The sequence below is a fragment of the Marmota flaviventris genome, chromosome 17 (genome assembly GCF_047511675.1).
Source record: "Marmota flaviventris isolate mMarFla1 chromosome 17, mMarFla1.hap1, whole genome shotgun sequence".
In the NCBI taxonomy this organism is placed as follows: Eukaryota; Metazoa; Chordata; class Mammalia; order Rodentia; family Sciuridae; genus Marmota; species Marmota flaviventris.
In genome coordinates, this window is record NC_092514.1 from 58406335 (window position 1) to 58426856 (window position 20522).

At 47.5% G+C, this 20522-nt stretch overlaps 1 protein-coding gene across 1 annotated transcript; it reads right to left on the minus strand.

Annotated features, from left to right (window-relative positions):
- Positions 1 to 1755: 1755 nt before the first annotated feature.
- Dbf4b (DBF4B-CDC7 kinase regulatory subunit) lies at positions 1756 to 15488 on the minus strand. Its single transcript, XM_027947262.3, has 10 exons — positions 15230 to 15488; positions 14304 to 14354; positions 13562 to 13649; positions 12501 to 12574; positions 10609 to 10645; positions 9146 to 9191; positions 6679 to 6795; positions 4763 to 4871; positions 4489 to 4613; positions 1756 to 3785 (listed from the first exon to the last, which is right to left on the minus strand). The coding sequence occupies exons 1-10, from the start codon at positions 15428 to 15430 to the stop codon at positions 2864 to 2866; spliced, it is 1770 nt and encodes a 589-aa protein (XP_027803063.2). The 5' UTR covers positions 15431 to 15488; the 3' UTR covers positions 1756 to 2863.
- Positions 15489 to 20522: the final 5034 nt, after the last annotated feature.

Below are 20522 nucleotides of genomic sequence, written 5' to 3' on the forward strand. Positions count from 1 at the left end.
AGGACAGGGAAGTGATTTGGTGGGGTCCTGGCATTTTATTATTGAGAGGACCTTTGAAATCATCTCATCCATGCCCCTCATTTCAAGATGAGGAAACTGAGGCCAGAGTAGTGAGTTTGGGGAGCAGCAAGATCCTGCTTTTGCTCAGCAGAACCACCCTCCTATGAAACTGGAATTCAGAGGGGATGAGAGGAGGGATTACCTATGCAGGTCACACTTGTAGTGAAGTGAAAGGACGGTGAGAAGAGAGAGTGAAGGTCCCGGAGCTAGTGTGGGGAAAGCAGTTAGAGCTGAGGGCTCATCCAGGTCGGGGCTGACTTGAGGGGGACACCTAAGGCCTGGGCTGAATGATGGCCAGGTGGCTGAGTGGGCAGGCAATGGTCAGCAATGGGGCGGGGGTAGACCCAGGCTAAGATGGGTTTGCTAGGACTGAGGTTTCAAAAGGAGGAACTTGACTTTAGCAGGCTATCCAATGACCTTGGAATAGACAATCCCAAGGGCAATGCTTCAGTCAGAACCACCAAGGAAGTTCAGAAGGGGAAGAAAGGCAAGATGGAGGCAGCTTCAGGAAGGAGCCAGAGAACAGGAGGAGGAGCCCTCAAGCTGCCAAGTCAACTCAAGTTATCTTCCAGGATGGACAGGCATTGAGTTTTCAGGCAAAGGAGAGGTGGCGAGTTGAGGAAACCAAGGTGGCTGGAGAGCATAGGGTCAGTGTGACTTGGGGAAGGACGACAGAGTTTCCTTTGAAAGAGAAACAATGAGGGGCTGGGGATGTGGCTCAAGTGGTAGTGCGCTCGCCTGGCATGCGTGCGGCCCGGGTTCGATCCTCAGCACCACATACAAACAAAGATGTTGTGTCCACCGAAAAATAAATAAATACATATCTTTAAAAAAAAATAAAAAAAGAAAGAGAAACAATGAGCAAGATAATGTTGAAGGGGATGTCAGCAAGATGACCCAGGGCCGAATGAGTCAGAGTCAAGGTCATCTTCTGAGAAGGGGTGTCTGGGGAAAGTAAACTTAAAGAGCAGCGGTCTGAACAGTCAAGGAACCACTGAAAGGCCTAACTTTGTCAAGCAGCACCCATAGGTCCTGGGTGTCTCAGGTGTTGGCCGTTCCACTCTAAGCCTGGAAGCCGGTCTGGACAAATGACTGGATACTGTAGCCTGGCGGTTATGGCCTTGGCAGAAATGTCTGAGGTCACCGTGATTGAAATGGGTCAGAGATGAGGCAGGAGAAATGGGCCCTGGTGATGGCAAGGAGGGCATCAGAACCCATGTGATAGGTGTTGAGTGAACAGCGCACAAAGGCATCACCAAAGTCTGAAAAAGAAGAGAATCGGGTGCCATGATGGGGAAGGCAGTGGGGAATGGTCATCTCTGTATGTCACAAAAGGAAAGGGACATTCCTAGTAGGGCCCAGAAGTAAGCCATTATCAGGACTCTGAGGAAGGGGAGAGGATTCAGAGCAGGAATGCCCATTGGGGCAGAGGAGTTTTCTTGGTGGCGGGTGATGGGTATGCCCTCTGCTGGGTAGCAGAGCCAAGTGAGTGCCCAGACGGGAGTAGGAAGAGGCTGAACAAGGATGGGTGCTCCTGTTGCCCTCAGCACCCAGGCTAGGCCACAGGAGGATGGTGACACTCACGTTCTCCACTTGCAGGGGGCCCCATTCTGCTATCCAGCTATTTTCTTGGTATCTGCTGGACCCTCACCTCTGCCTTGGGTCACTGAGGACCGAGTCATTGCACTCCATCTCTTTGCTATTTAACAAATTTATTTACATTTCCCAAATCAAGATGAATTGTGAAATTTAACAGGAATGGCATAAAAAGGCCAAACAGGGCCTCTAAGGAGGGCTGCACACAGTTGCTCTATTTCCAAACTAACAACTCAGGTCTTCACCCGCAGCTAGGCCCCCCTTTCTTCCTCTGAAAGGAGACACAGAATAGCACCAGGCTTCAGGGAGCTTCAACATTTAAAGAGACAAACACACAAAGGCAGAAGGGTGAGAAGAACCACAGTACAAATTGTAATAAAAAAAAAAAAGTGGCCAAAGAATCGATAGCAAACCCATTTCTGTCTCCAGATTAATGGCTTGGCAGTAAGAAATGGGGGGAGGTCCTTGGGGAAGGAGGGAGGGAAGAGGGAGATGCAGAAGTTGGCAGGTGAGACACTGACCCTGGAACAGCAGAACTCCGGGTGGGCAGCTTGAGCTGAGGCTGCAGAGGAGAGCTGAAGGGTCCCCAAAGAGGGCTATGGCCACATCCTGGGCTCAGGGGAAAGGTCAGTGCTGGGCCCGACTAAGTGCATGGGGGAGGGAGCACTGCAGTGCTGCAGCCTGGGCCCCTCCTCTGCTTCATATGTTCCTGAGGATCTGTGTGAGCGTGGGGGGCTGGGGGAGGGGACACGCACAGGCAGGAGAGACCACATGCTTGTGGGAAAGGAGGCTGGGTGGGGGTGGGGAACACCAACAACTAACCCTCTGCTCTGTAAGAGACAAGAGCCTGGAGAGAGCCTGGATGCTGGGCCAGCAGGCCTCCTGCCACCCCAGCTTCTTCATGGTTCCTTCCCTATGCCAGTCTTGCCTCCGCCTCTGGGTGTGGGACTGGCCATGGCTGGAGGTAGAGGCAGGAGAGAGCAGCCCCTAGCCTAAGGCTCTCGGTCCTTCCCCCAAACCTGCAGGCAGGAGGTCTGCTCTGTGGGCTCCACAAGACTGGGCATAGCTACTTACTTGTACCTCAAAGACCAGACCTAGGGCTCCACTCCCCTGGTCTTGGCTGGTCCTGGCCAGGTGTATAACACCAAGCAAGGTAGAACTTAGATCTGTGGCTCTGCGGGCTGGAGCTGGCTGGTTGTGTGAAAACCTAGGGACTCACAGAAGCAGCTCTGGGTGAGGGCTGGGCCTGGGAGACAGGGAGACAAGGCACTTGGAAAGATGAAGGGGCCCAGAACCATCTGGAGCAGCTGGCTCCCATGCTGACTGGCCGAGGATGGGGAAGTGAGGTGGCCTGGCTCCCTGCAGGCCCTCCCACGGGGGAGTGCAAGTGGGCCCGCAGCTGGTTGGGGCCTGTGGGACAGCTAGGGGGCTGGTCAGTCTGCTGGGGTATAGGACCAGGGGCTGTACACTCAGAATCCTCAGGTCCCAGGAGCCATTCTCTCCCAGGCCAGGGGGGTTGTGTGGTCCAAAACTCAACTGGTCTGTCTGTGGACTGCCAGGGTAAGGGGTCTGGGAGGGAGCAGCAGGCCTGTGTGTGGCAAAAGGGCTGGAGGGAGGCTCGGGGCTTAGATTCACAGCTGGGAAGAGGAAGGGAGAGAAGATGCCTGCTATCAGCTGTCCTGGGGCCACAGGGGCTGGCGGCTCCAGATACAAGAAATGAGGCATTTGGCCTCTTCTCAGTGATGCTGCTGGGGAACTGAATCTTCCGCTTGTGACCAACAGATGCCAGGTCCAGGCCAGAGGAGAGGTCCATAAAATCAGAGCTGGGCAGGAGGTGCTGGTAAGTGGGGATCCTGGAAACTGGTGTTCTTGAAGGGTCCACAAGCACATCAATTGGTCCCCCTAGCTCCTGGCAACTTGCTAGTGGTCCAGGTACCTGGCTGGTCCCTGCAGGCTCAGATGATGCTTCCACGTTGTCCACCATTCCATCCTGCTCTGGGGTACCTGGGGCCTGGCAGTCATCTTCTTTCCTCATCCCAGGAGATGCTACCCTGGGAGGGGAGGGTTGGCTTGGGGACAAAGTGTCAGGATGGAGAGCGTCACATTCAGAAGCTGTGGAATCTGACTGCCTGTGGGGACAGAAATACCCAGTGAGCGCAGGTTCAGCTCCAGAACAGGCAGCAAGATGGGAACCTCTTGGGCTGGGGCTGAGGACAGGGCAAGTGGCCTCTTCTGGGTTTAGTGCTGAAGAGAGCTGCCCCTCTGGGAAAGGCCTCTCTTGGTCTGATACTGTGGAGCAGCCAATGCTGTGTGCTCTTCTTGGCTTTGTGGCCTGTGGTTGGGGCTGGCCAGGGGAACAGGGTAGAGGCTCTTCTACTGAATGACTTCATAGAGGAGGCTGTGCCCTTTGGTAGGTGCAGACAGTAGCAGAACCTGGCTGTCCAAGCTGAACCTGGGTGAGAAGTGAAGCCACAGCTCCAGGTGGGAGACGGTCTACCCTTGGTGGGTAGCTGGAGAAGCTGGGCTCAATGAGTCTGGGAATCTCCACCAAACCCCAGGCAATCCTTCTTTCTGAGAGTAACTTCCACAGAGGGAGAAGGACCTTGCTCACTACCCTCCAGAGGGACTCAGGAACTATTTCCACTTCTAGCTAACCAGAACTGCTCACTCTCTACTGTGCCAATGGCCACCCCTAAAACAAATAGGATAGAGGATGGTGGAAAGGTGAGGAAAATATTATAGACTGGTCCTGCCAACCTGAGGGTTCCTTCCCAGCTGGGGAGGGCAACAGAAGAGAGAAAATGCACGTGTGTCTGCAGCTATGGCACTCACCTGGGGAGGCTGGCCTGGGAGGGGACTTCTATAAAGCTGTGGCTGAGCTGGGAGATGATCCGATCAACTTCTGCATATGAATGGGCTTCTAGGGCAAAGGCTTGGTGCTGGGCACTCTGAAGATGCTGTCCAGGGCAAGAGATGGTAGAGGGCATTAGACAAGTTTGGAATGGGACGAGAGGAACTTCCAGCCAGCCTCAGTGGAGGACATGCAAGGTGGAGACTGCAGGCTGGGCTCTCTCAGAACAATGTGGGGAATGGGGAAGCGGCTCACCACATGCAGATCCTCAAAGGCCCCCCGGCAGCACTCGCAGTAGCCCTTCCTCCTCCTGGGCATGGTGCACACAGCTGACTGAACGCTTGGCTCTTGGTCCTTCAGTTCTCTGTGAAAGATATAGGGTGGGGGAAAAGAGGTCACTCCTAGGGTCCCCAGAGGAGGAGCTGCTGCTCAGGGCCTAGAGCTCAGGCGAGGGAGGGGAAGGACCAAGATGGCCAAGGGGCCAAGCAGGCACAATGGGCAGGTTTGTCCTACCCTCGGTGCTAGTTGTCCAAGGGTGGCAGGAGAGGCAACAAGGAAGGTGAAGCCTCTGTGTGGGTAGCCTCTCTCTCTCTCTCCTTTTATTTGGGGGTACTGGGGATTGAACTCGGGCACTCAACCACTGAGCCACATCCCCAGCCCTATTTTGTATTTTATTTAGAAACAGGGTCTCACTGAGTTGCTTACTGCCTCACTTTTGCTGAGGCTGGCTTTGAATTTGCAATCTTCCTGCCTCAGTCTCCCAAGCTCCTGGGATTACAGGCGTGTACCACTGCGCCCAGGTGTGCAGCCTCTCTTATCTGTCTTCTCCACACCCACATCTCTGAAACCACAGGTGAGAATAAGTAGGGACAGCAGTGGCCATCACTAGAATAGTTTGTAGGAAAAATGAAAAAAAAAAAAGAAATTCAAACACACACACACACACCGCACCCTGATGTCCTATCTGACCCAATCCTCTGCCCAGGGAGATAACCAAAGTTTCAATGCCTCACTGTCTTCCCTTTATGGCCTCCCAGCTCCTCTGCAACCCCCAGGTCATACCAAGCTTAGCTACCCTGCTTTGCCTGGGCCACCTCCTAACTGGCTCTCCTGGTATCCCTTGTACCTTCCAGGAAAAGAATAAAGACATTTGGGACTTACCCTCAGGCCATTCTCTCCCAGTTCCTGCCTCCATCTACTGCCACATCCCCTCCCATTTGCACTATGTCCTGACCCCCGGCCTCTGTCTATGAGAAGCTCACAGGCTGTCTAAGATCCCAGGAGCTTTTGGGCTGAGAGAGCCCATGAACTGGCCCTTGGCTCAGAAGTTAGAGAGCATCTGAGAAGACAGCTAGTCCACCACATGAGCTGAATTCTTTCTCCACTTTGGTCAGTGAAGTTCAAACTCTCTAATATCTGTGGAGTATGAACATAAACAAGGCTATAAGCCACCATGGCCATACAATGTAGAGAGTCCCTTTGGTCTCATCCCTAGTTATTCCTTGTGTTTAGCCTAACAGGACTCAAACTTTGATGTGCACTGATATCACCTAGAAACTTCTAGGAATGCAGCTTTTGGGGCTCAATGATCAGAGATTTTGATTCTATAGTTGTGGACTTGAGTCTAGAAACCATCTATCTCATATACACATACATATGTGATCAGAGATATTAAAAACACCCATGTTTTTTGTCGTATTAGGGGTTAAATCCAGGGGTCATCTACCACTGGGCTACATCCCTAGGCCTTTTTATTTTAAGACAGGGTCTTATAAAATTGCCCAGGCCAATCTCAAACTTGTGATCCTCCTGCCTTAGTCTTTGGAGTCACTGGCAAGTGCCACAGGCATATGCTACCACTCCCAGAGAGAACCCGCACTTTTCAATGGCACCATAGGGGCACTCTCATAATGGTGGTCTACAGATCTGAGTTTGAGAAACCAGTCTATTGCCCTCTGGACACTTAAGTTAAATTCCTTAGTAGAGATGAAGAACACCAAATAAAATGGATGAATACTCCCAGTGCCTCTCTTCTCTGGGCTAAGTTCCCAGAATAGATTTTGCCAAAGGAGCAAACAGATGGCCATTCCCAAATCTGACCAGCAGGGCCCTGAGGGGGAGGACTTTGGCCTGTCACCAGTCCTTGGTACTCAGGAATCAAAAAGACCTACCTGGTACAGTATGAGCTGCCCGGGGTTGTCAGGGTCTCAAAGGGACTTGCATCTTTGGGTCCCAGAAAAGAAATTTCAGGAAAGGATTTAAACTGATGGTGGAAAGGACGAAACTTCCTGAAACACAAAAAACTTCCACTTTGACTATAGTGGGGGAGGGAGACGATGAGGAAGGGGGCTAGCCTCTCTACAGAATTCTAATCCTGACATTTTCTAAGTTCTAAAATAGAACTCATACCAGCCTTTCTAGGTAAAATTAGTACCATTAACTATGCTGTCCCTGTCTTCCTTTTCTTCTCTTTGTGGTACTGAGGATTGAAATTAGGACCTTGTATATGCTAGGCAAGTGCTCTACCGCTGAGCTGCCTCCCCAGCTGTTTGTACTTTGACAGTGTCTTGCCAAGTTGTCCAGGCTGGCCTCGAACTTAACAATCCTCTTGCCTCCCTCTCTAGAGTAGCTGGGATTGTGTGCAATGCCTGGCATTCCTCTACTTTCCAAATGTGTACATACTCATGCTTGTTTGAATCTTATAAGCACCCTTTGGGCTGAATGGAATAAGTGGTCTTATCCAATTTGACAGAAGAAAGGAAACCCAAAAGGCTCTGTGACTTGCTCAAGGGCTCATGATTAGTAAGTGGCCAAGACCAGACTACAAACATCCACTACAGATTCCTGGGCTGGTTCTTCCCATTCTGCCTCTTGACCCTACAACTTTCACGGACTTTAACCTGGCAGAACCTACATGGAAGAATGTTTAAGTCACAGCAGTGATTTTTCCATTCTGTGAAGGGAAGTGTTTTTTGCACTAGGAGGGTCCTTGGCACCATTTGAGGGCTGGTGTTCTGAACAAAAAAAGAGGTGCAAATGAAGATTCTGGATAGCCAGACCTATACGGAGGGTTCTGGCAGTTTGCCTGAAGTTGAAGACATTTAGGAAACTTACAGAGCCAGAACCGATTTGTGTGTACTCTGCAAACCCTGCTGACTGAGGTCACTGCCGGGCGCGGGCGCGCTGTGCTTGGTTGGAGTAGCCCATGCTCTGGTTGTGGTGGTGGTGGGGAGAGTGCCTGGGCCTCAGAAGGGAATTAACAAATAAGTCTTTTTGGATCCTTAAGCAGAATGGGTACTTGCAATCCTGGCACCTCTCTTTCTCTTTAACAACACTTTCTGCTTAGGAGGTTTCATGTTGGTCAGGCAAACAGGCTTTGAAAAGCTACTGCTTCAGAAGAGCACATGAAAAGAATCACCAGAAACTTCAGTTCTGCTTGAATTTCTTCTCTGGTCTGTGATGCTGGGAACACACAAGCTATGTAACCCCTCTGGTGACAGTGATATGACCTGTGCCTGCCATGTACAGTACCAGTACCAAGGCAGCGGCAGTATCTCAGACACTGCATCTGAGTTCCTTGTGTTTATCTTGTGGTGCAGGGGCTGGGCGCTGAAGAGCACATGCTTCACTCCACTAGAACCGGAGGGAGTGCCTTCTGTGTGCCTTTGGGCCACCAAAGCCAATCCTACCGTCTGCAGACACTAAGAAGGGAATGTAGGCCCATTGAGAAGATGGGCTTGGAGCTCTGGGGGTGCCCTGCTTGAGGCTAAAGGACCCAGAAAGTTCTGGTCTGAGTAGTCCCTGTTGTGCACAAATGGTCTTTTTTCCTTTAAATCTTTTTTAAAAAGGAAATAACTATTGATTCACGTGGACTTTTGACCTACTATCAAAGACACTGATAACCAAGGTGGCTGCCAAGGGCTCATCAGGTTAACATTATCCAGGTGATCCTCCTGCTCTAGGTAAGGAGACATCACAGTGGACAGAGGGCAAAGTAAGGGGGACCAAGTAGGGCAGTCAGGGACCCTGGCTGTAATTTACTAGCAAAGTGGCTGTACAAGTCCCTGGCTTCTCTGACCTCAGTTTTCCCTCTAGGAAAAAATGGACTTATGCTGTTTCTCACCCAGGGCTGTCATGAGATATGTGCCTGAAAAGGGCCTTTCAAAGCCAAACTGAAAGCGTTTATCATGTATGAGGTGGTCTGACAAGGGAATCCCCAGTGCCACCTCATGCATTTATACTTCAGCCAAGATGTCGTGGACTGTACTAGCACTGTGACTGGACCAGAAATGAATTGACATTAAGTGTCAGCACACACCCAGCAAGGAGCAGCAATAATGAGCCAGGATGGGACACAAGGAGCTCATAAAAGGAGAGTATTAAATGAAGGTAATTCACACACAGGATCATTAACCTCTGACTCATCTCCAAGAGGAGTATCAACTGCATAATGCCACCCTCAGAGGCTCCCCTTGGTCTATGTGAGACTTCTCTTCGACAATGGAAGAAAGCAAATTGTGATGATGCAGGGTTGAGGCATTCCATGTCCACATGTCAGCTTGGGTCCCCTGAGTACCTCTCCCTCCTCCTCTCTGCAGGCCTGGGAAGGGGGAAGAGGAGAGAGGAGGTTCTACTTACATGCTCACATCTTCGATTTTGAGGAATGGTGCCTTTAGTCTGGCCACTGGAAGGGGAAGAAGCACACATTAGCTCTCTGCCTGCCTTAGAGCACAGCCCACACCACACACACAGGAAATGCTCCAAGAGGCAAGGCTCTGCCAAAGCCTAAGAGCCTGTGCCTTTCCATTTGGCAGAGGTGAGCACCCCTCCCATCTCTTCCAGCCTCTCTTGGGGAGAGTGAGTTGCACTAGCGGAGGCTGCAGAGTAACTGCAGCACTAGCTGCGTCCTCCCTCGGCAGGACTTCCTGTGTGCACGTTCTGGAGGCTGTCACCCACCAAGGGTACCACGACCATTAGAAACATGGCTAGTGGAAGAGACCCAGGCCCTGGTGATTTCTGCTAAATACAGAGTTATGGTCCACAAAGTTCCTAGACCTTGGTTCTTGGCATCTCAGAATCCTAAGGGACCTGAAAACTCCCCAGGCAGCATTCTTCATGAGGATTATGGGAGGGAGAAAGGGGAAGAGGGATAAAGTGTGTTCAGTGATCTCAAGTTCCTGAAAAAAAATAGGGGGAAAGGGGTGCTGATAAGACAAATTCCGAGTCAGGTGACCCACCCCTCTCCTCTGTTATGCTAGTTATTGCACAACTTACAAAATCAGTTGGGCACTATGAACCTCTCTATCTTCCCACCGTGACTAGGAGTCCTGTCGGAGGTGTAGTCTAGGCAGGCTGGAAGCCCAGGAAGACCTAACAGCCAGATTCCCTCGGGAGGCCGGTACCTCAGAATTCCTAACCCCTCTGGAAGCCATCCTAGCACCTAAGCAAAGCAGCCTTTTCTCCTTGGGCTGCAGCTCCCATTAATTACTTTCTGGGGACAATTTCTTGTCTTTCTAATTAACAGACAATGATTAAAACCAATTCCCCCACAGACTTCCTTGATTTTCGAGCATGAGGAAGTGCCAAGTGACTTTTCTTAGCTCCTTCTTGTTCAGGAATAAATGCCACTTAAAGAGCATCTTTGGGAGAAACATCCAGGGGGAGAAACTCTCCTGCTGTCCAAGAGAAGCCAGGAGACACAGTCCATCAATCTGCCTGTTTGTCAGTTTTGGGGAGTTTGGCATTTCTGAAAACGGTAGGCAGCTGTCAAACTGCCCACCCCAAACTGCTACTAAATCAGGAGAAGGATGCTGAACTTCAGTCAATGCCCAGGAACAGCCGGAGGATATAGAAGCCAAAGGGCCTGCATGGGGTCCCAGCTCTCAAGAAGCCCTAGCCCAGTAGCTCTGCATTTGCACCTGGGCATACCTCTTTCGCCCCAGAAATCTGAGGCCCAGGCCCTGGAAACATGAGGGGGCAACACAACCTGGACTTGCTTCCTGCCACAGAGAAGTGAACAGATGCTGCCTCAGAGGGAGTCGTGGGGAAGTGTTTATAGAAGGAGGGATTGCAATTAGATGAGGAAAAGCTACCATACTGACCTTTCCGCGTTCTTGACTCCACTCCTGGACGTGTTCCCTAAATGGAAAGGGAAAATAGGTTAAGGATGTGAGGGAGCCACGGGGGTCGAGGAACTGGGACTGGTACGCTGAGTTACTCAGTCTGTCCCACTTTGCTTCCTGCTGTTGAGAGGCCTGCAGAACCAGACTCCTAGGCTGTGAGCTACAGCAGACAGGGGCACAGTGGCTCCCCCTGCCTCTCAGGGCCTTGATGAATGGAGAGTCCTCTCTGTGAATCTCAATGGCGGCTGGCTCTTTGAGGAAAAGATGCAGGACTGTGTAGAGAAAAGAATTTTGGAGTCCCTCAGGCCTGGGTAGGAACTGGAGCTGCACCGCCAGTACTGTGAGGGCCATTTTCCAACCTCACAGGATGTGGCACAGATGAAACTAAAGCAAGTGAAAGCGCCAACTTAGAGGAGATGCTCACTAAAGGGCAGCTTTTATTTTCTAGGCACAGCTGCCATTTCAGGTCACCTAACAGAATGAGGACACTTGGTTTCCAGTGGCCACCTTGTGTACCTTATTCTGTGGGCCAAAACTAACATTTAAACCGAGGTCAAATAAAACTGATATTAAAAGCTAAATGGAGGGACAGGGTTGTAGCTCACTGGTAGAACAGTGAGGTACAACCCCAGTTGTGATGCCTAGGTAAGGAGACATCACAGTGGACAGAGGGCAAAGTAAGGGGGACCAAGTAGGGCAGTCAGAGACCCTGGCTTCTACATGCCTGGCATGTATAAAGCACTGAGTTTAATCCTCAACACCACATAAAGATAAACAAATAAAGGTATTTTATCCATCTACAACTAAAAAAATTACAATAAAAACAAACAAACAAACAAAAATCCTAAATGGAATAAAATAATCAGCTAAAGAGCTGGGGAAGGGAACCAGAATGAGAGATCCAGTTGGTCCATGACTGCCTGTGCTTCTGAGCCCAGGGTGGTTCCAGATACTCCTCTAGGCCACACTTTGAGGGCAAACACAAGCCAAAGAAGTCCAGCATATTCCCTTGCATATCAGCAGATTATGTAGAAATCTTATTACAAAAAACTCCAAAATATCTACAAAATAGGTTATTAAGTCAAAGCAAAGTTAAAAAGCATTTGTATAAAGGGGGGAATTTTTGATAAACTGGCTTATATGTGCAGAGTCCTAGAAGGACACAGAAAAACTGCTTCCACTGTTGCCAGGGAGGGAGGTCATCGGCTGGGGAGTAGAAGCAGGAGGACTTCACTGCATTATCTTTTTGAATTTTGAACAAAAATATATCTAGCAAAGGAAAGCCCCCCAATTCCAGCCATTTTGGATGTGGTTTGCTACAACTATTAGTTCTGCTCCTAGACGCCAGGCCATGCAAATAGATCTGCAGGTTTGATCCTTAGATTTAGGCTTGGGTGAAGACATGGCAGCTTTAAATGAGCCTGGGCTCTCTTGATGGGGTACCCAGAGTTCTAACCCTGATAAAGAAAGGAAAAATTAAACACAGAATTGGAAGATAGCTGCTATTTCATGATACAACTCCCTCCCCAGTCCATCCAGTTGTGGGCTCATTCCCAGGCCAAGAACTGTTCCTACAATGACAGCCTTGCCAGGAGGTCAAGAGCATTTGGGAATTTCTATTTAGGTCAGGATGACCAGGTGCAGTCCTTGGCCCAGGGTTGCAGTGAATGCCTTAGTGGTGTAAGTATGACATGGAACAGCCACAGAGTGAGAGAAAGGGCAATGTAAAGCTGTGGACATACAGAATAAGGTGACAGAGGAGCTGCACTCCTATTACATTTTTCAGAATGGCCAGGAAACAATGGCTTAGGGGGTCAGGGATTTACCAAGTTGTCAGAGTCCACTGAAAACCACCCGTGGGTTTGACCTACCTCCTGCTGCTTCGGTTCTTGTTTCTTTACACATGAAGGACCATGGGACAGCTGCTGCACGTGCATCATCATTTCTGTAGAGAAGACAAAGGGCCATAGCAGAGGTGTAAACTTCTTAGTTATCCCTCATGGTCCTTTTCTGGGCTGGAGGACTAACTTGGTCACCTGGCCTAGTCAGCTAGATCATGCCATCCTTGTCTGCCACCTTCTGGCTACAAGTTACCTCTGCACCTCCTGACAACAGAGGTAAGGGCTGGGTCCTCTATGGCAGGAACCACCTAAACTGGCTTCATGTTTTTTTGTAGCTTTGCATATAATTCAGTTTTGGACTGCAGTGCCTTATGGCTCAAAGACTGTAAAGAGAGGCATCTGTGGGGAAAACCCAGAACTTTTAGCTATGCAGGTGTATCCTCAGGTAGAAAACCCAGCAGGGGCTAAGGAGGCAGGAGCTTCCCTAGCACCACGAAAGGCAGAAAATGAGATCAAGTCAGGCAAGGATGATATTGCAGTGGGATGGAGTCCCTGCTTCCACCCCAGACCAGGAACATCCCCTGCACAGCCCTTTGATTCCCTTGAAAAATCTTGGTAGCACCTAGTTGGCACCTGGAGACTGTCCTATCTAGATCAACTCCTCTATAATGGATCAGGGAAAATCCCAGACTCAGAGTGGAGCTGAGCAGGAGATCAGACTCCATAAGCCAATTATGGAACACTATTCTATTATAGACTTACGACAAGAGCAAATCGGTCATTTATAGTGTGAGGCAACCATATGGAAAAAAGAACACAGCATTTACTGTCAGACCAAACTAGGTCAGAACATGGGCCACGCTGCTCATTTTGGTGAGACTGTGGACAGCTTGCCTAATCCCTCTGAGGTGCACACTCTGCTGTATGCTATCCTGCTTGCCCCACACCCTCCCACTTTCGTGGAGCAACATAGAAACTGAGTACGTCTGGCTTCCAATACTGGAAGCTTATGCAGCCCTGATCCCTCTAAAAGCCGACTTTCCTAAAGTCATCAATGCTTCCCTCCACAGGTGCCCAGTGGGGATCAGTACCGTCCACATGCAGGACCCTTACTCCCCAGGAGCGGGCATTGGTCAGGAGGCTGCTGCTGTTCCCACTGCCTCTTCCGCTGCTGCTCCCCTGAAATGACAGAGTAGAAACACCACAAGGACAAAGCATGATGGGACAGGTTGACATTACTGTGGGAGCCCTGGGTCACCCAAGGGGGGATTTGGAGGGAGGCAGGGGAGAGAGCACAGTGCCTGGAGGGTCCATCCTACCCCCAAGGAAGATACCCTGTCCTCCATTCTGGGTGGCCAATCTAGGAGGACACACACTGAATGTGCCCACATGTTCTGCTCTAGCCACCTCGTGACCATGAAGGAGCATGTGTTTCTAAGAGCCGGAAGCTATGCTGGTTCAGTCTGGTAGCACAGTCTCCCTCATTCTGGCCAAGGTTCCCAACGTTTTTTGTCTTGAGATGAGGTCTCATTTTGTTGCCCAAGCTGGCTGGCATCAAACTGGGTTAAGCAATCCTTCGGCCTCAGTCTCCCAAGTCATTAGACTACAGTCATGTCACCATGCCTACTCGTACCCATCTTTTTTTTCTTTCTCTTTTCTTTTTGCTATTTGATACTAGGAATGGAACCTAGGGTTGCTTTACCAAGGAGCTATATCCCCAGTCCTATTTATTTGAAACAGAGTCTTGCTAAGTTGCTGAGGTGGAACTCAAACTTGCTATCCTCCCAAGTTGCTGGGATTAAAGGCATGGCCACCATGCCTGGCCCAACTCACCTGCTTTGTGATGGCCTTCTGCAGAAGCTCCTTCCCTCTGCTCATAGGCACCTGACAGAAAGAAAACAAAATATGTAGACCACAAAACATATACACAGATATTTACACATAAGCTGGTGGTAGTGTCTTAAATGTCCCTTGGAAAGTTTGGAGCAGTATCAGCTGAGGATAGGCAGAAATGAGAGTTTAGAGAACCTTTAGGAGGTAAAGATAAACCCATCTGTAAGTTTAGATCACGCAGAGATAGCTACACCATTGGCAGCCTGAACCATAATGGAGAAGGACATTCTGAAAATACGCAAGGTCAAACTGTCATAGATGTTCTCAGACCTTTCTTTAAGAGTCTCTGAACTCTCTAGCAGATAATGTTAGCAAGTGTTTCATTTTATAAAATCTTTTCTTTGCTTCTTGGAAGACTCGTCCCTCATCATGAACATCATGAACAGGGTATATTCATGGACATCTTAATCTTAGCCTAAATAAACAAAAACAAACATGCAAGTCCAGGGGTAAAAAGCCATGGTGCATATATCAAAGAGATGGCATGTGTATTGTCCCAACTGTTGGTGGTTCATACATGAGAACAATGGAAAAGGGAACTGCTGCATCCTGGGTGTACTCCTGCCCAAGCCAGGCCAATTCCAACAAGTCTTCTCTGCTTTATAGAGGACTTTCCTCTGGTTTCTGAACTTGCAACTCTGAAGTCCTCATAAAGAATGACATAGAGCACAGAGGGATAGCATGAGGATGGAGCATTGCTGAGGTGTTTAGATTCAGAACGGTGATAAAATATTATCAGTCTCTGAATTCAAATGAAATTAAATTAAACCAGCTAAAACTCAAACTAGAGCCTACCTAAAAGGGTTTACCAACGCCTACTTGCTTTGTTTATGGACCACGTCTTCCCTATCCCATGAGGTTCTTACCGAGTGCACAGGTTTCTGTGAAGGCCTGGCATGGTTGCCTTTGGGACTGGCTACAGAGGATGTTTCCACTTTGACCTCGCTGGGGCTGGGGCAGCCTCTGTGGCCTGAGTCACCACTTTCTGCCTTTGCTTCTCTGCGGCTGGACACGATGTAACTTACTTCTTTGCTCAGAAAACCCTCAATTACCTGAAACCAGATCATAGAAGTGGCTGAAAACCAAAAAGCAGATGTAGAATTGTCAATATCAAGAAGCTGGAAAAGGAAATCTTGGCTGCCAGAAGTTCCAGAATCAATGTCTTTAAATAGACTAAATGCACCTCTGCAATGAGTCCCCAAGAAAACATCATTATGAAATAAAATATATATATTATATATCCCTCCAGGAACTGCTGTTCCTGACCCAGGCCACAGGCTTTGAGTTCTTTCACTGGTCTGAGTTTGCACACACACACTGGAGGTGCTGTGCAAGAAAAGAGTAGTTTGGTTTAGCCATGATTTTTCTGTGTAAGACACACTGGGGCATCCAAATGCTGCTGTTTTCTTGACCATAATACAAAAAGGAGCATAAAAAGTGAGACAAAAAAGGGTTTGACTGACACTCAGCTATAATATAGGTGTCTGCTCACTTTAACCAGACTACAAACCTCTTGTGAGCACTGAGAAGTTCTGACTTATCTTGGTATCCCAGGAACTCAGCACAGTACCTGAAGCATACTGACACTTAACTTGCCTTTGTGGGAACACAACAGAAATAAACACTGAACGGGCAGATACTTAGACCAACACTCTGGGGAATAAAGAAAATTGCTCTGTATATTTGTTGATTTCTGGGCTAATCACTATGGCAAATTTCGAGCTATCAACAAAACACCTACAAATGAGGAGCTGGGAAGAGATAAAGTTTGGAACCACTGTGATGGTTACACAACAGTATAAGGGTAATGATGCCAATGAACTCTATACACTTCAAAATGGCTTAAATGGCGAAGAATGGTGGCATACACCTGTAATCCCAGTGTCATGAGAGGCTGCAGGATCACAAGTTCAAGGCCAATCTTGTCAACTTAAGAGATCCTTTCTCAAAATCAAAACAATGCGGGGGTGGATGTGGGGGATGAAAGAAATGTAATAGTGGTAGAGTGCTTCTGGTTATAATCCCCAGTAAAAACAAAACAAAACCAAAACGGTTAAAAATGGCATTTTTAAAAAATTTGTGGGCTGGAGTTGTGGCTCAGTGGTACAGTGCTTGCCTACCATGAGTGAGGCACTGGGTTTGATCCTCAGCACCACATAAATGTACAATAAAGATATTGTGTCCACCTAAAAAAACTTTTAAAAAAAAATTGTTTTGTGGTTGTAGCTGGACTGCATGCATTTATTTTTTTAGTTTTTTATGTGGTGCTGAGGATTGACCCCAGTGCCTCACACATGCTAGGGAAGTGCTCTGCCATTGGGCTACAGCCCCAGCCCTAAAATGGCATTTTTAAAAAATACATATTCCACAATTTTAAAATCTTTATAGTTTGAAAGAGTACATCTATCTTCCTCGTTATGGCAAAAAGAAGCATTGGAGGGTAGGAGCACAGCAATGTTTATCTTCCATGAATTCCTCCTACCTCAGCATACACATTACTTTGAATGTGACTTTGTTGTTCCTTCCATTAGGAGGTGGAGGCTACTCTTTTTTTTTTTTTTTTTTTTTTTTGGTATGGGGGAATGAGCCCAGGTGTGCTTAACCACTGAACCACATCTTTAGGCTTTTTAATTTTTTATTTACAGACATGATCTCGCCAAGTTGTTTAGGGTCTCATAAGATTGCTGAGGCTGGCTTTGAACTCATGATCCTCCTGCCTCAGCCTCCGGAGCTGCTGGGATTATAGGTATGCACCACTGTGCCCAACTTGAGCCTACTTTTTTATCTCTTAAATCTGACACATTGACCAATAGAATGTGGCTAATGTAATATATAAAAATTTTAGAATGCAGGCTTTGAGAGGCCTTGCAGCCCCCCACTTCACTTTCTGGGAAGGGTGCCATGTATCCACTGTGTAAATCAGCTAGTCTAGCTTTCTATAAATACACACAATGATATAGATGTGTTCAATGTAAGTAAGAAGGTAAGAAGTTTCTCATACATTGTACAAGAAGTTAGAGAGTGCCAGATGTGTGATGGAGGCCACTTTGGTCCTTCCAGCCCAGCTGAACCTCCAGCTGAATGCAGCTACAGGAATGAGCCCCAATAAAACCATTAAACTACGAAGCCATCCACATAACAATGCAAATACTAACATACTGGTTTTTTGTGTGTGTGTGTTTGTTTGTTTTTGTGGTGCTGGAGATTGAACTCAGGGCCTTGTACTTATGAGGCAACTTTACCAACTGAGCTGTACCTCCAGCCCCTAAAGTATTGTTTTTAAGCCCAAGTTCTGACGTGGTCTTTTATACAGCAGAAGCTAAATGACAAAAGAGACTAAAGTTCATGCCTTTTTTTTTTTTTTTGGTACTGGTGATTGAACCCAGGGCACTTAACACTGAGCCACATCCCCAGCCCTTTTTTGTATTTTATTCAGAGACAGGGTCTCACCGAGTTGCTCAAGGCCTTGCTAAGTTGCCGAGGTTGGCTTTGAACTCGCGATCCTCCTGCCTCAGCTTACCAAACCACTGGGATTGTAGGTGTGTGCCACCATTCCCAGCCTAAAAGTTCAAAATATAATTATGGGCCAGTTTAGGCATAATCCTTATTCTATTATCTGCACTGAGTTTCTGTATTGCTAAGTTACTGGTTTGTTTGATAGCAAAGAGCCTCCGCATTTGAAACATATTCATGCAGTTTCCCCAGTTATCATTTTCTTTTGGGTTGAGCATTATCACACTATTTCCTAGACATAAGAGATATCTAGTGTCAATCTATTACTAAAATTACCATATGATATATACTCTTAAGATATTTTAATAGATTCAACCAAAATCATTCACCAGTGTCATTTCTAAGAGCTCAAAATTAGAAATAATCTAAATGTTTACTAGGTAGCTATTAAATAAATCAGCAATCCACTCAAAAATATTATACTGTAGGCCGTGCACAGTGGTGTAAACCTATAACCCCAATGACTCAGGAGACTGAGGCAGGAGGATTGTGAATTCAAAGCCAGTCTCAGCAATGGTGAGGTGCTAAGCAACTCAGTGAGACCCTGCTTCTAAATAAAATAGAAAATAGGGCTGGGGATGTGACTCATTGGTCAAGTGCCCTGAGTTCAATCCCTGGTAACCCCCGCAAAAAAAAAAACCCAAAATTATACTGTATAACATTTCAAATAATGTGTACTTAGGCAATAAATACAGGAAAATGCCAATGCTTTAAGGTTATGGATAAAAAGTTGGTAATCAAAAATATAATCGGGGCTGGTGTTGTGGCTTAGTGGTGAGCCTAGCACAGGTGAGGCACTGGGTTTGATCCTCAGCACCACATTATATATATATATATAATCATAGCTGCTAGTACATGCCTATAATCCCAGCAACTTGGGAGGCTGAGGCAGAAGAATCACAAGTTTGAAGTCAGCCTCAGCATCTTAGCAAGGCCATAAGCCACTGAGTGAGACCCTGTCTCAAAAATTAAAAATAAAAAGGGCAGGGGATGTTGCTCACTGGTTAAGTGCCATGGGTTCAATCTCGGTACCCAAAAACAACCAAAACAAATCAAAATACACACACACACACACACACACACACAATCATGATCACAGCTATATAGAAAATGAGCTTAAGAAAACAAAGGCAGAACAAGGACAGAAAGTAGACGAGTGTTTACCCAGGGCCAGGGACCAGGGGTATGCAGAGAGACTGATAATAAATGTGGGGCTTCTTTTTTATTTTACTTATTTATTTTTTAGTTATAAGTGGACACATATCTTTATTTTATTTTATGAGGATCAAACCCATTCCCTTACGCATGCTAGGCGAGTGCTCTACCTCTGAGCCACAACCCCAGCCCCGGGGCTTCTCTTTTGGGGTGATGAAAATGTCCTAAAATTGACTATGGGATCACATGATTTGAACACCCCTGTGAATACAGTTGTCCCCAAGTATCTATGGGGAGTTGGTACCAAGACCCTTGATGTAAAATAGCATAGTCTTTGCATATGACTTACGCAGATACTTCCATATACTTTAAATTATCTCTAGGTTATTTGTAATACCTAATGTATTGTAAATGCCACATAGTTGTCAGTATATTGTTTAGGGAATAATGGCAAAAGAAAGGTTTGCATAGACACAATTTTTAAAAAATATCAATGTGCAGTTGGTTGAATCCATGGATGAGGAGCTCATGAATATGGAGGACTGACATACCAAAAACCACTAAACCAAAGCCGGGCGTGGTGGCACATGCTTGTAATCCCAGCAGATTACAGCCACTCAGTGAGACCCTGTCTCTAAATAAAATACAGAATAGGGCTGGGGATGTGGCTCAGGCTGAGTGCCCCTGAGTTCAATCACTGGTACCAAAAAACAAAACAAAACAAAACCCCCACTAAGCTGTGCCCATTTTTATTTTTATTTTTGGTACCCTGAGGTGCCAAAACCACTGAGCCACATCCCTAATTCTTTTTATTTTTTATTTCGAGACAGAGTTTCACTAAGTTATGTAGGGACTTGCTAAATTGTTCAGGCTGACCTTGAATTTGTAATCCTTCTGCCTCAGGCTCCCGAGTCACTGGGATTATAGGCATGCACCCAGCGAAACTGTGTACTTCAAATGAGTGAATTTTATGGTATGTGAATTATTTCTTAAGAAAGCCTTTAAGGGAGGAAGAGAGAAGGGAAGAATAAAAATCCCTCACCAGCTCCTGACTAGTCACCCACAAAAGATCACGGGATCACCGGAGAGAAACGGCTTACGTACCCCACCCAGCTGCTGGATGGCTCCCGTCAAAAGCTGGAGATTCTTGCCAGCAGGCAGATCCAAGTAAAAGGACTTTCCAGAAAATGGCTGTTTCCTAGCACCTCGTGAGCTTTTCTGGTATTTTCCCAGACAACTGGAGATGCCCAGCCGAGCCCCTAAAAAAACAACAAAGAGGAGCACAGTAAGAAGTTTGGGGTAAGAAAGAGTTCCTCAGTGACAACCCTCAGTGACAGTCCAGTCTGTGCGCTATGCCTTGTGCTAGGCTCTGGGAGCACAGAGACACCTTCAAAGCTAATGTACTTAGCTTCAAGAAACTTAGATGTGGAAAAACCAGAGCTCTTACACTCTGCTGGTGGAAATGCAAAAGAGTGCAGGCACTGTGAAAAA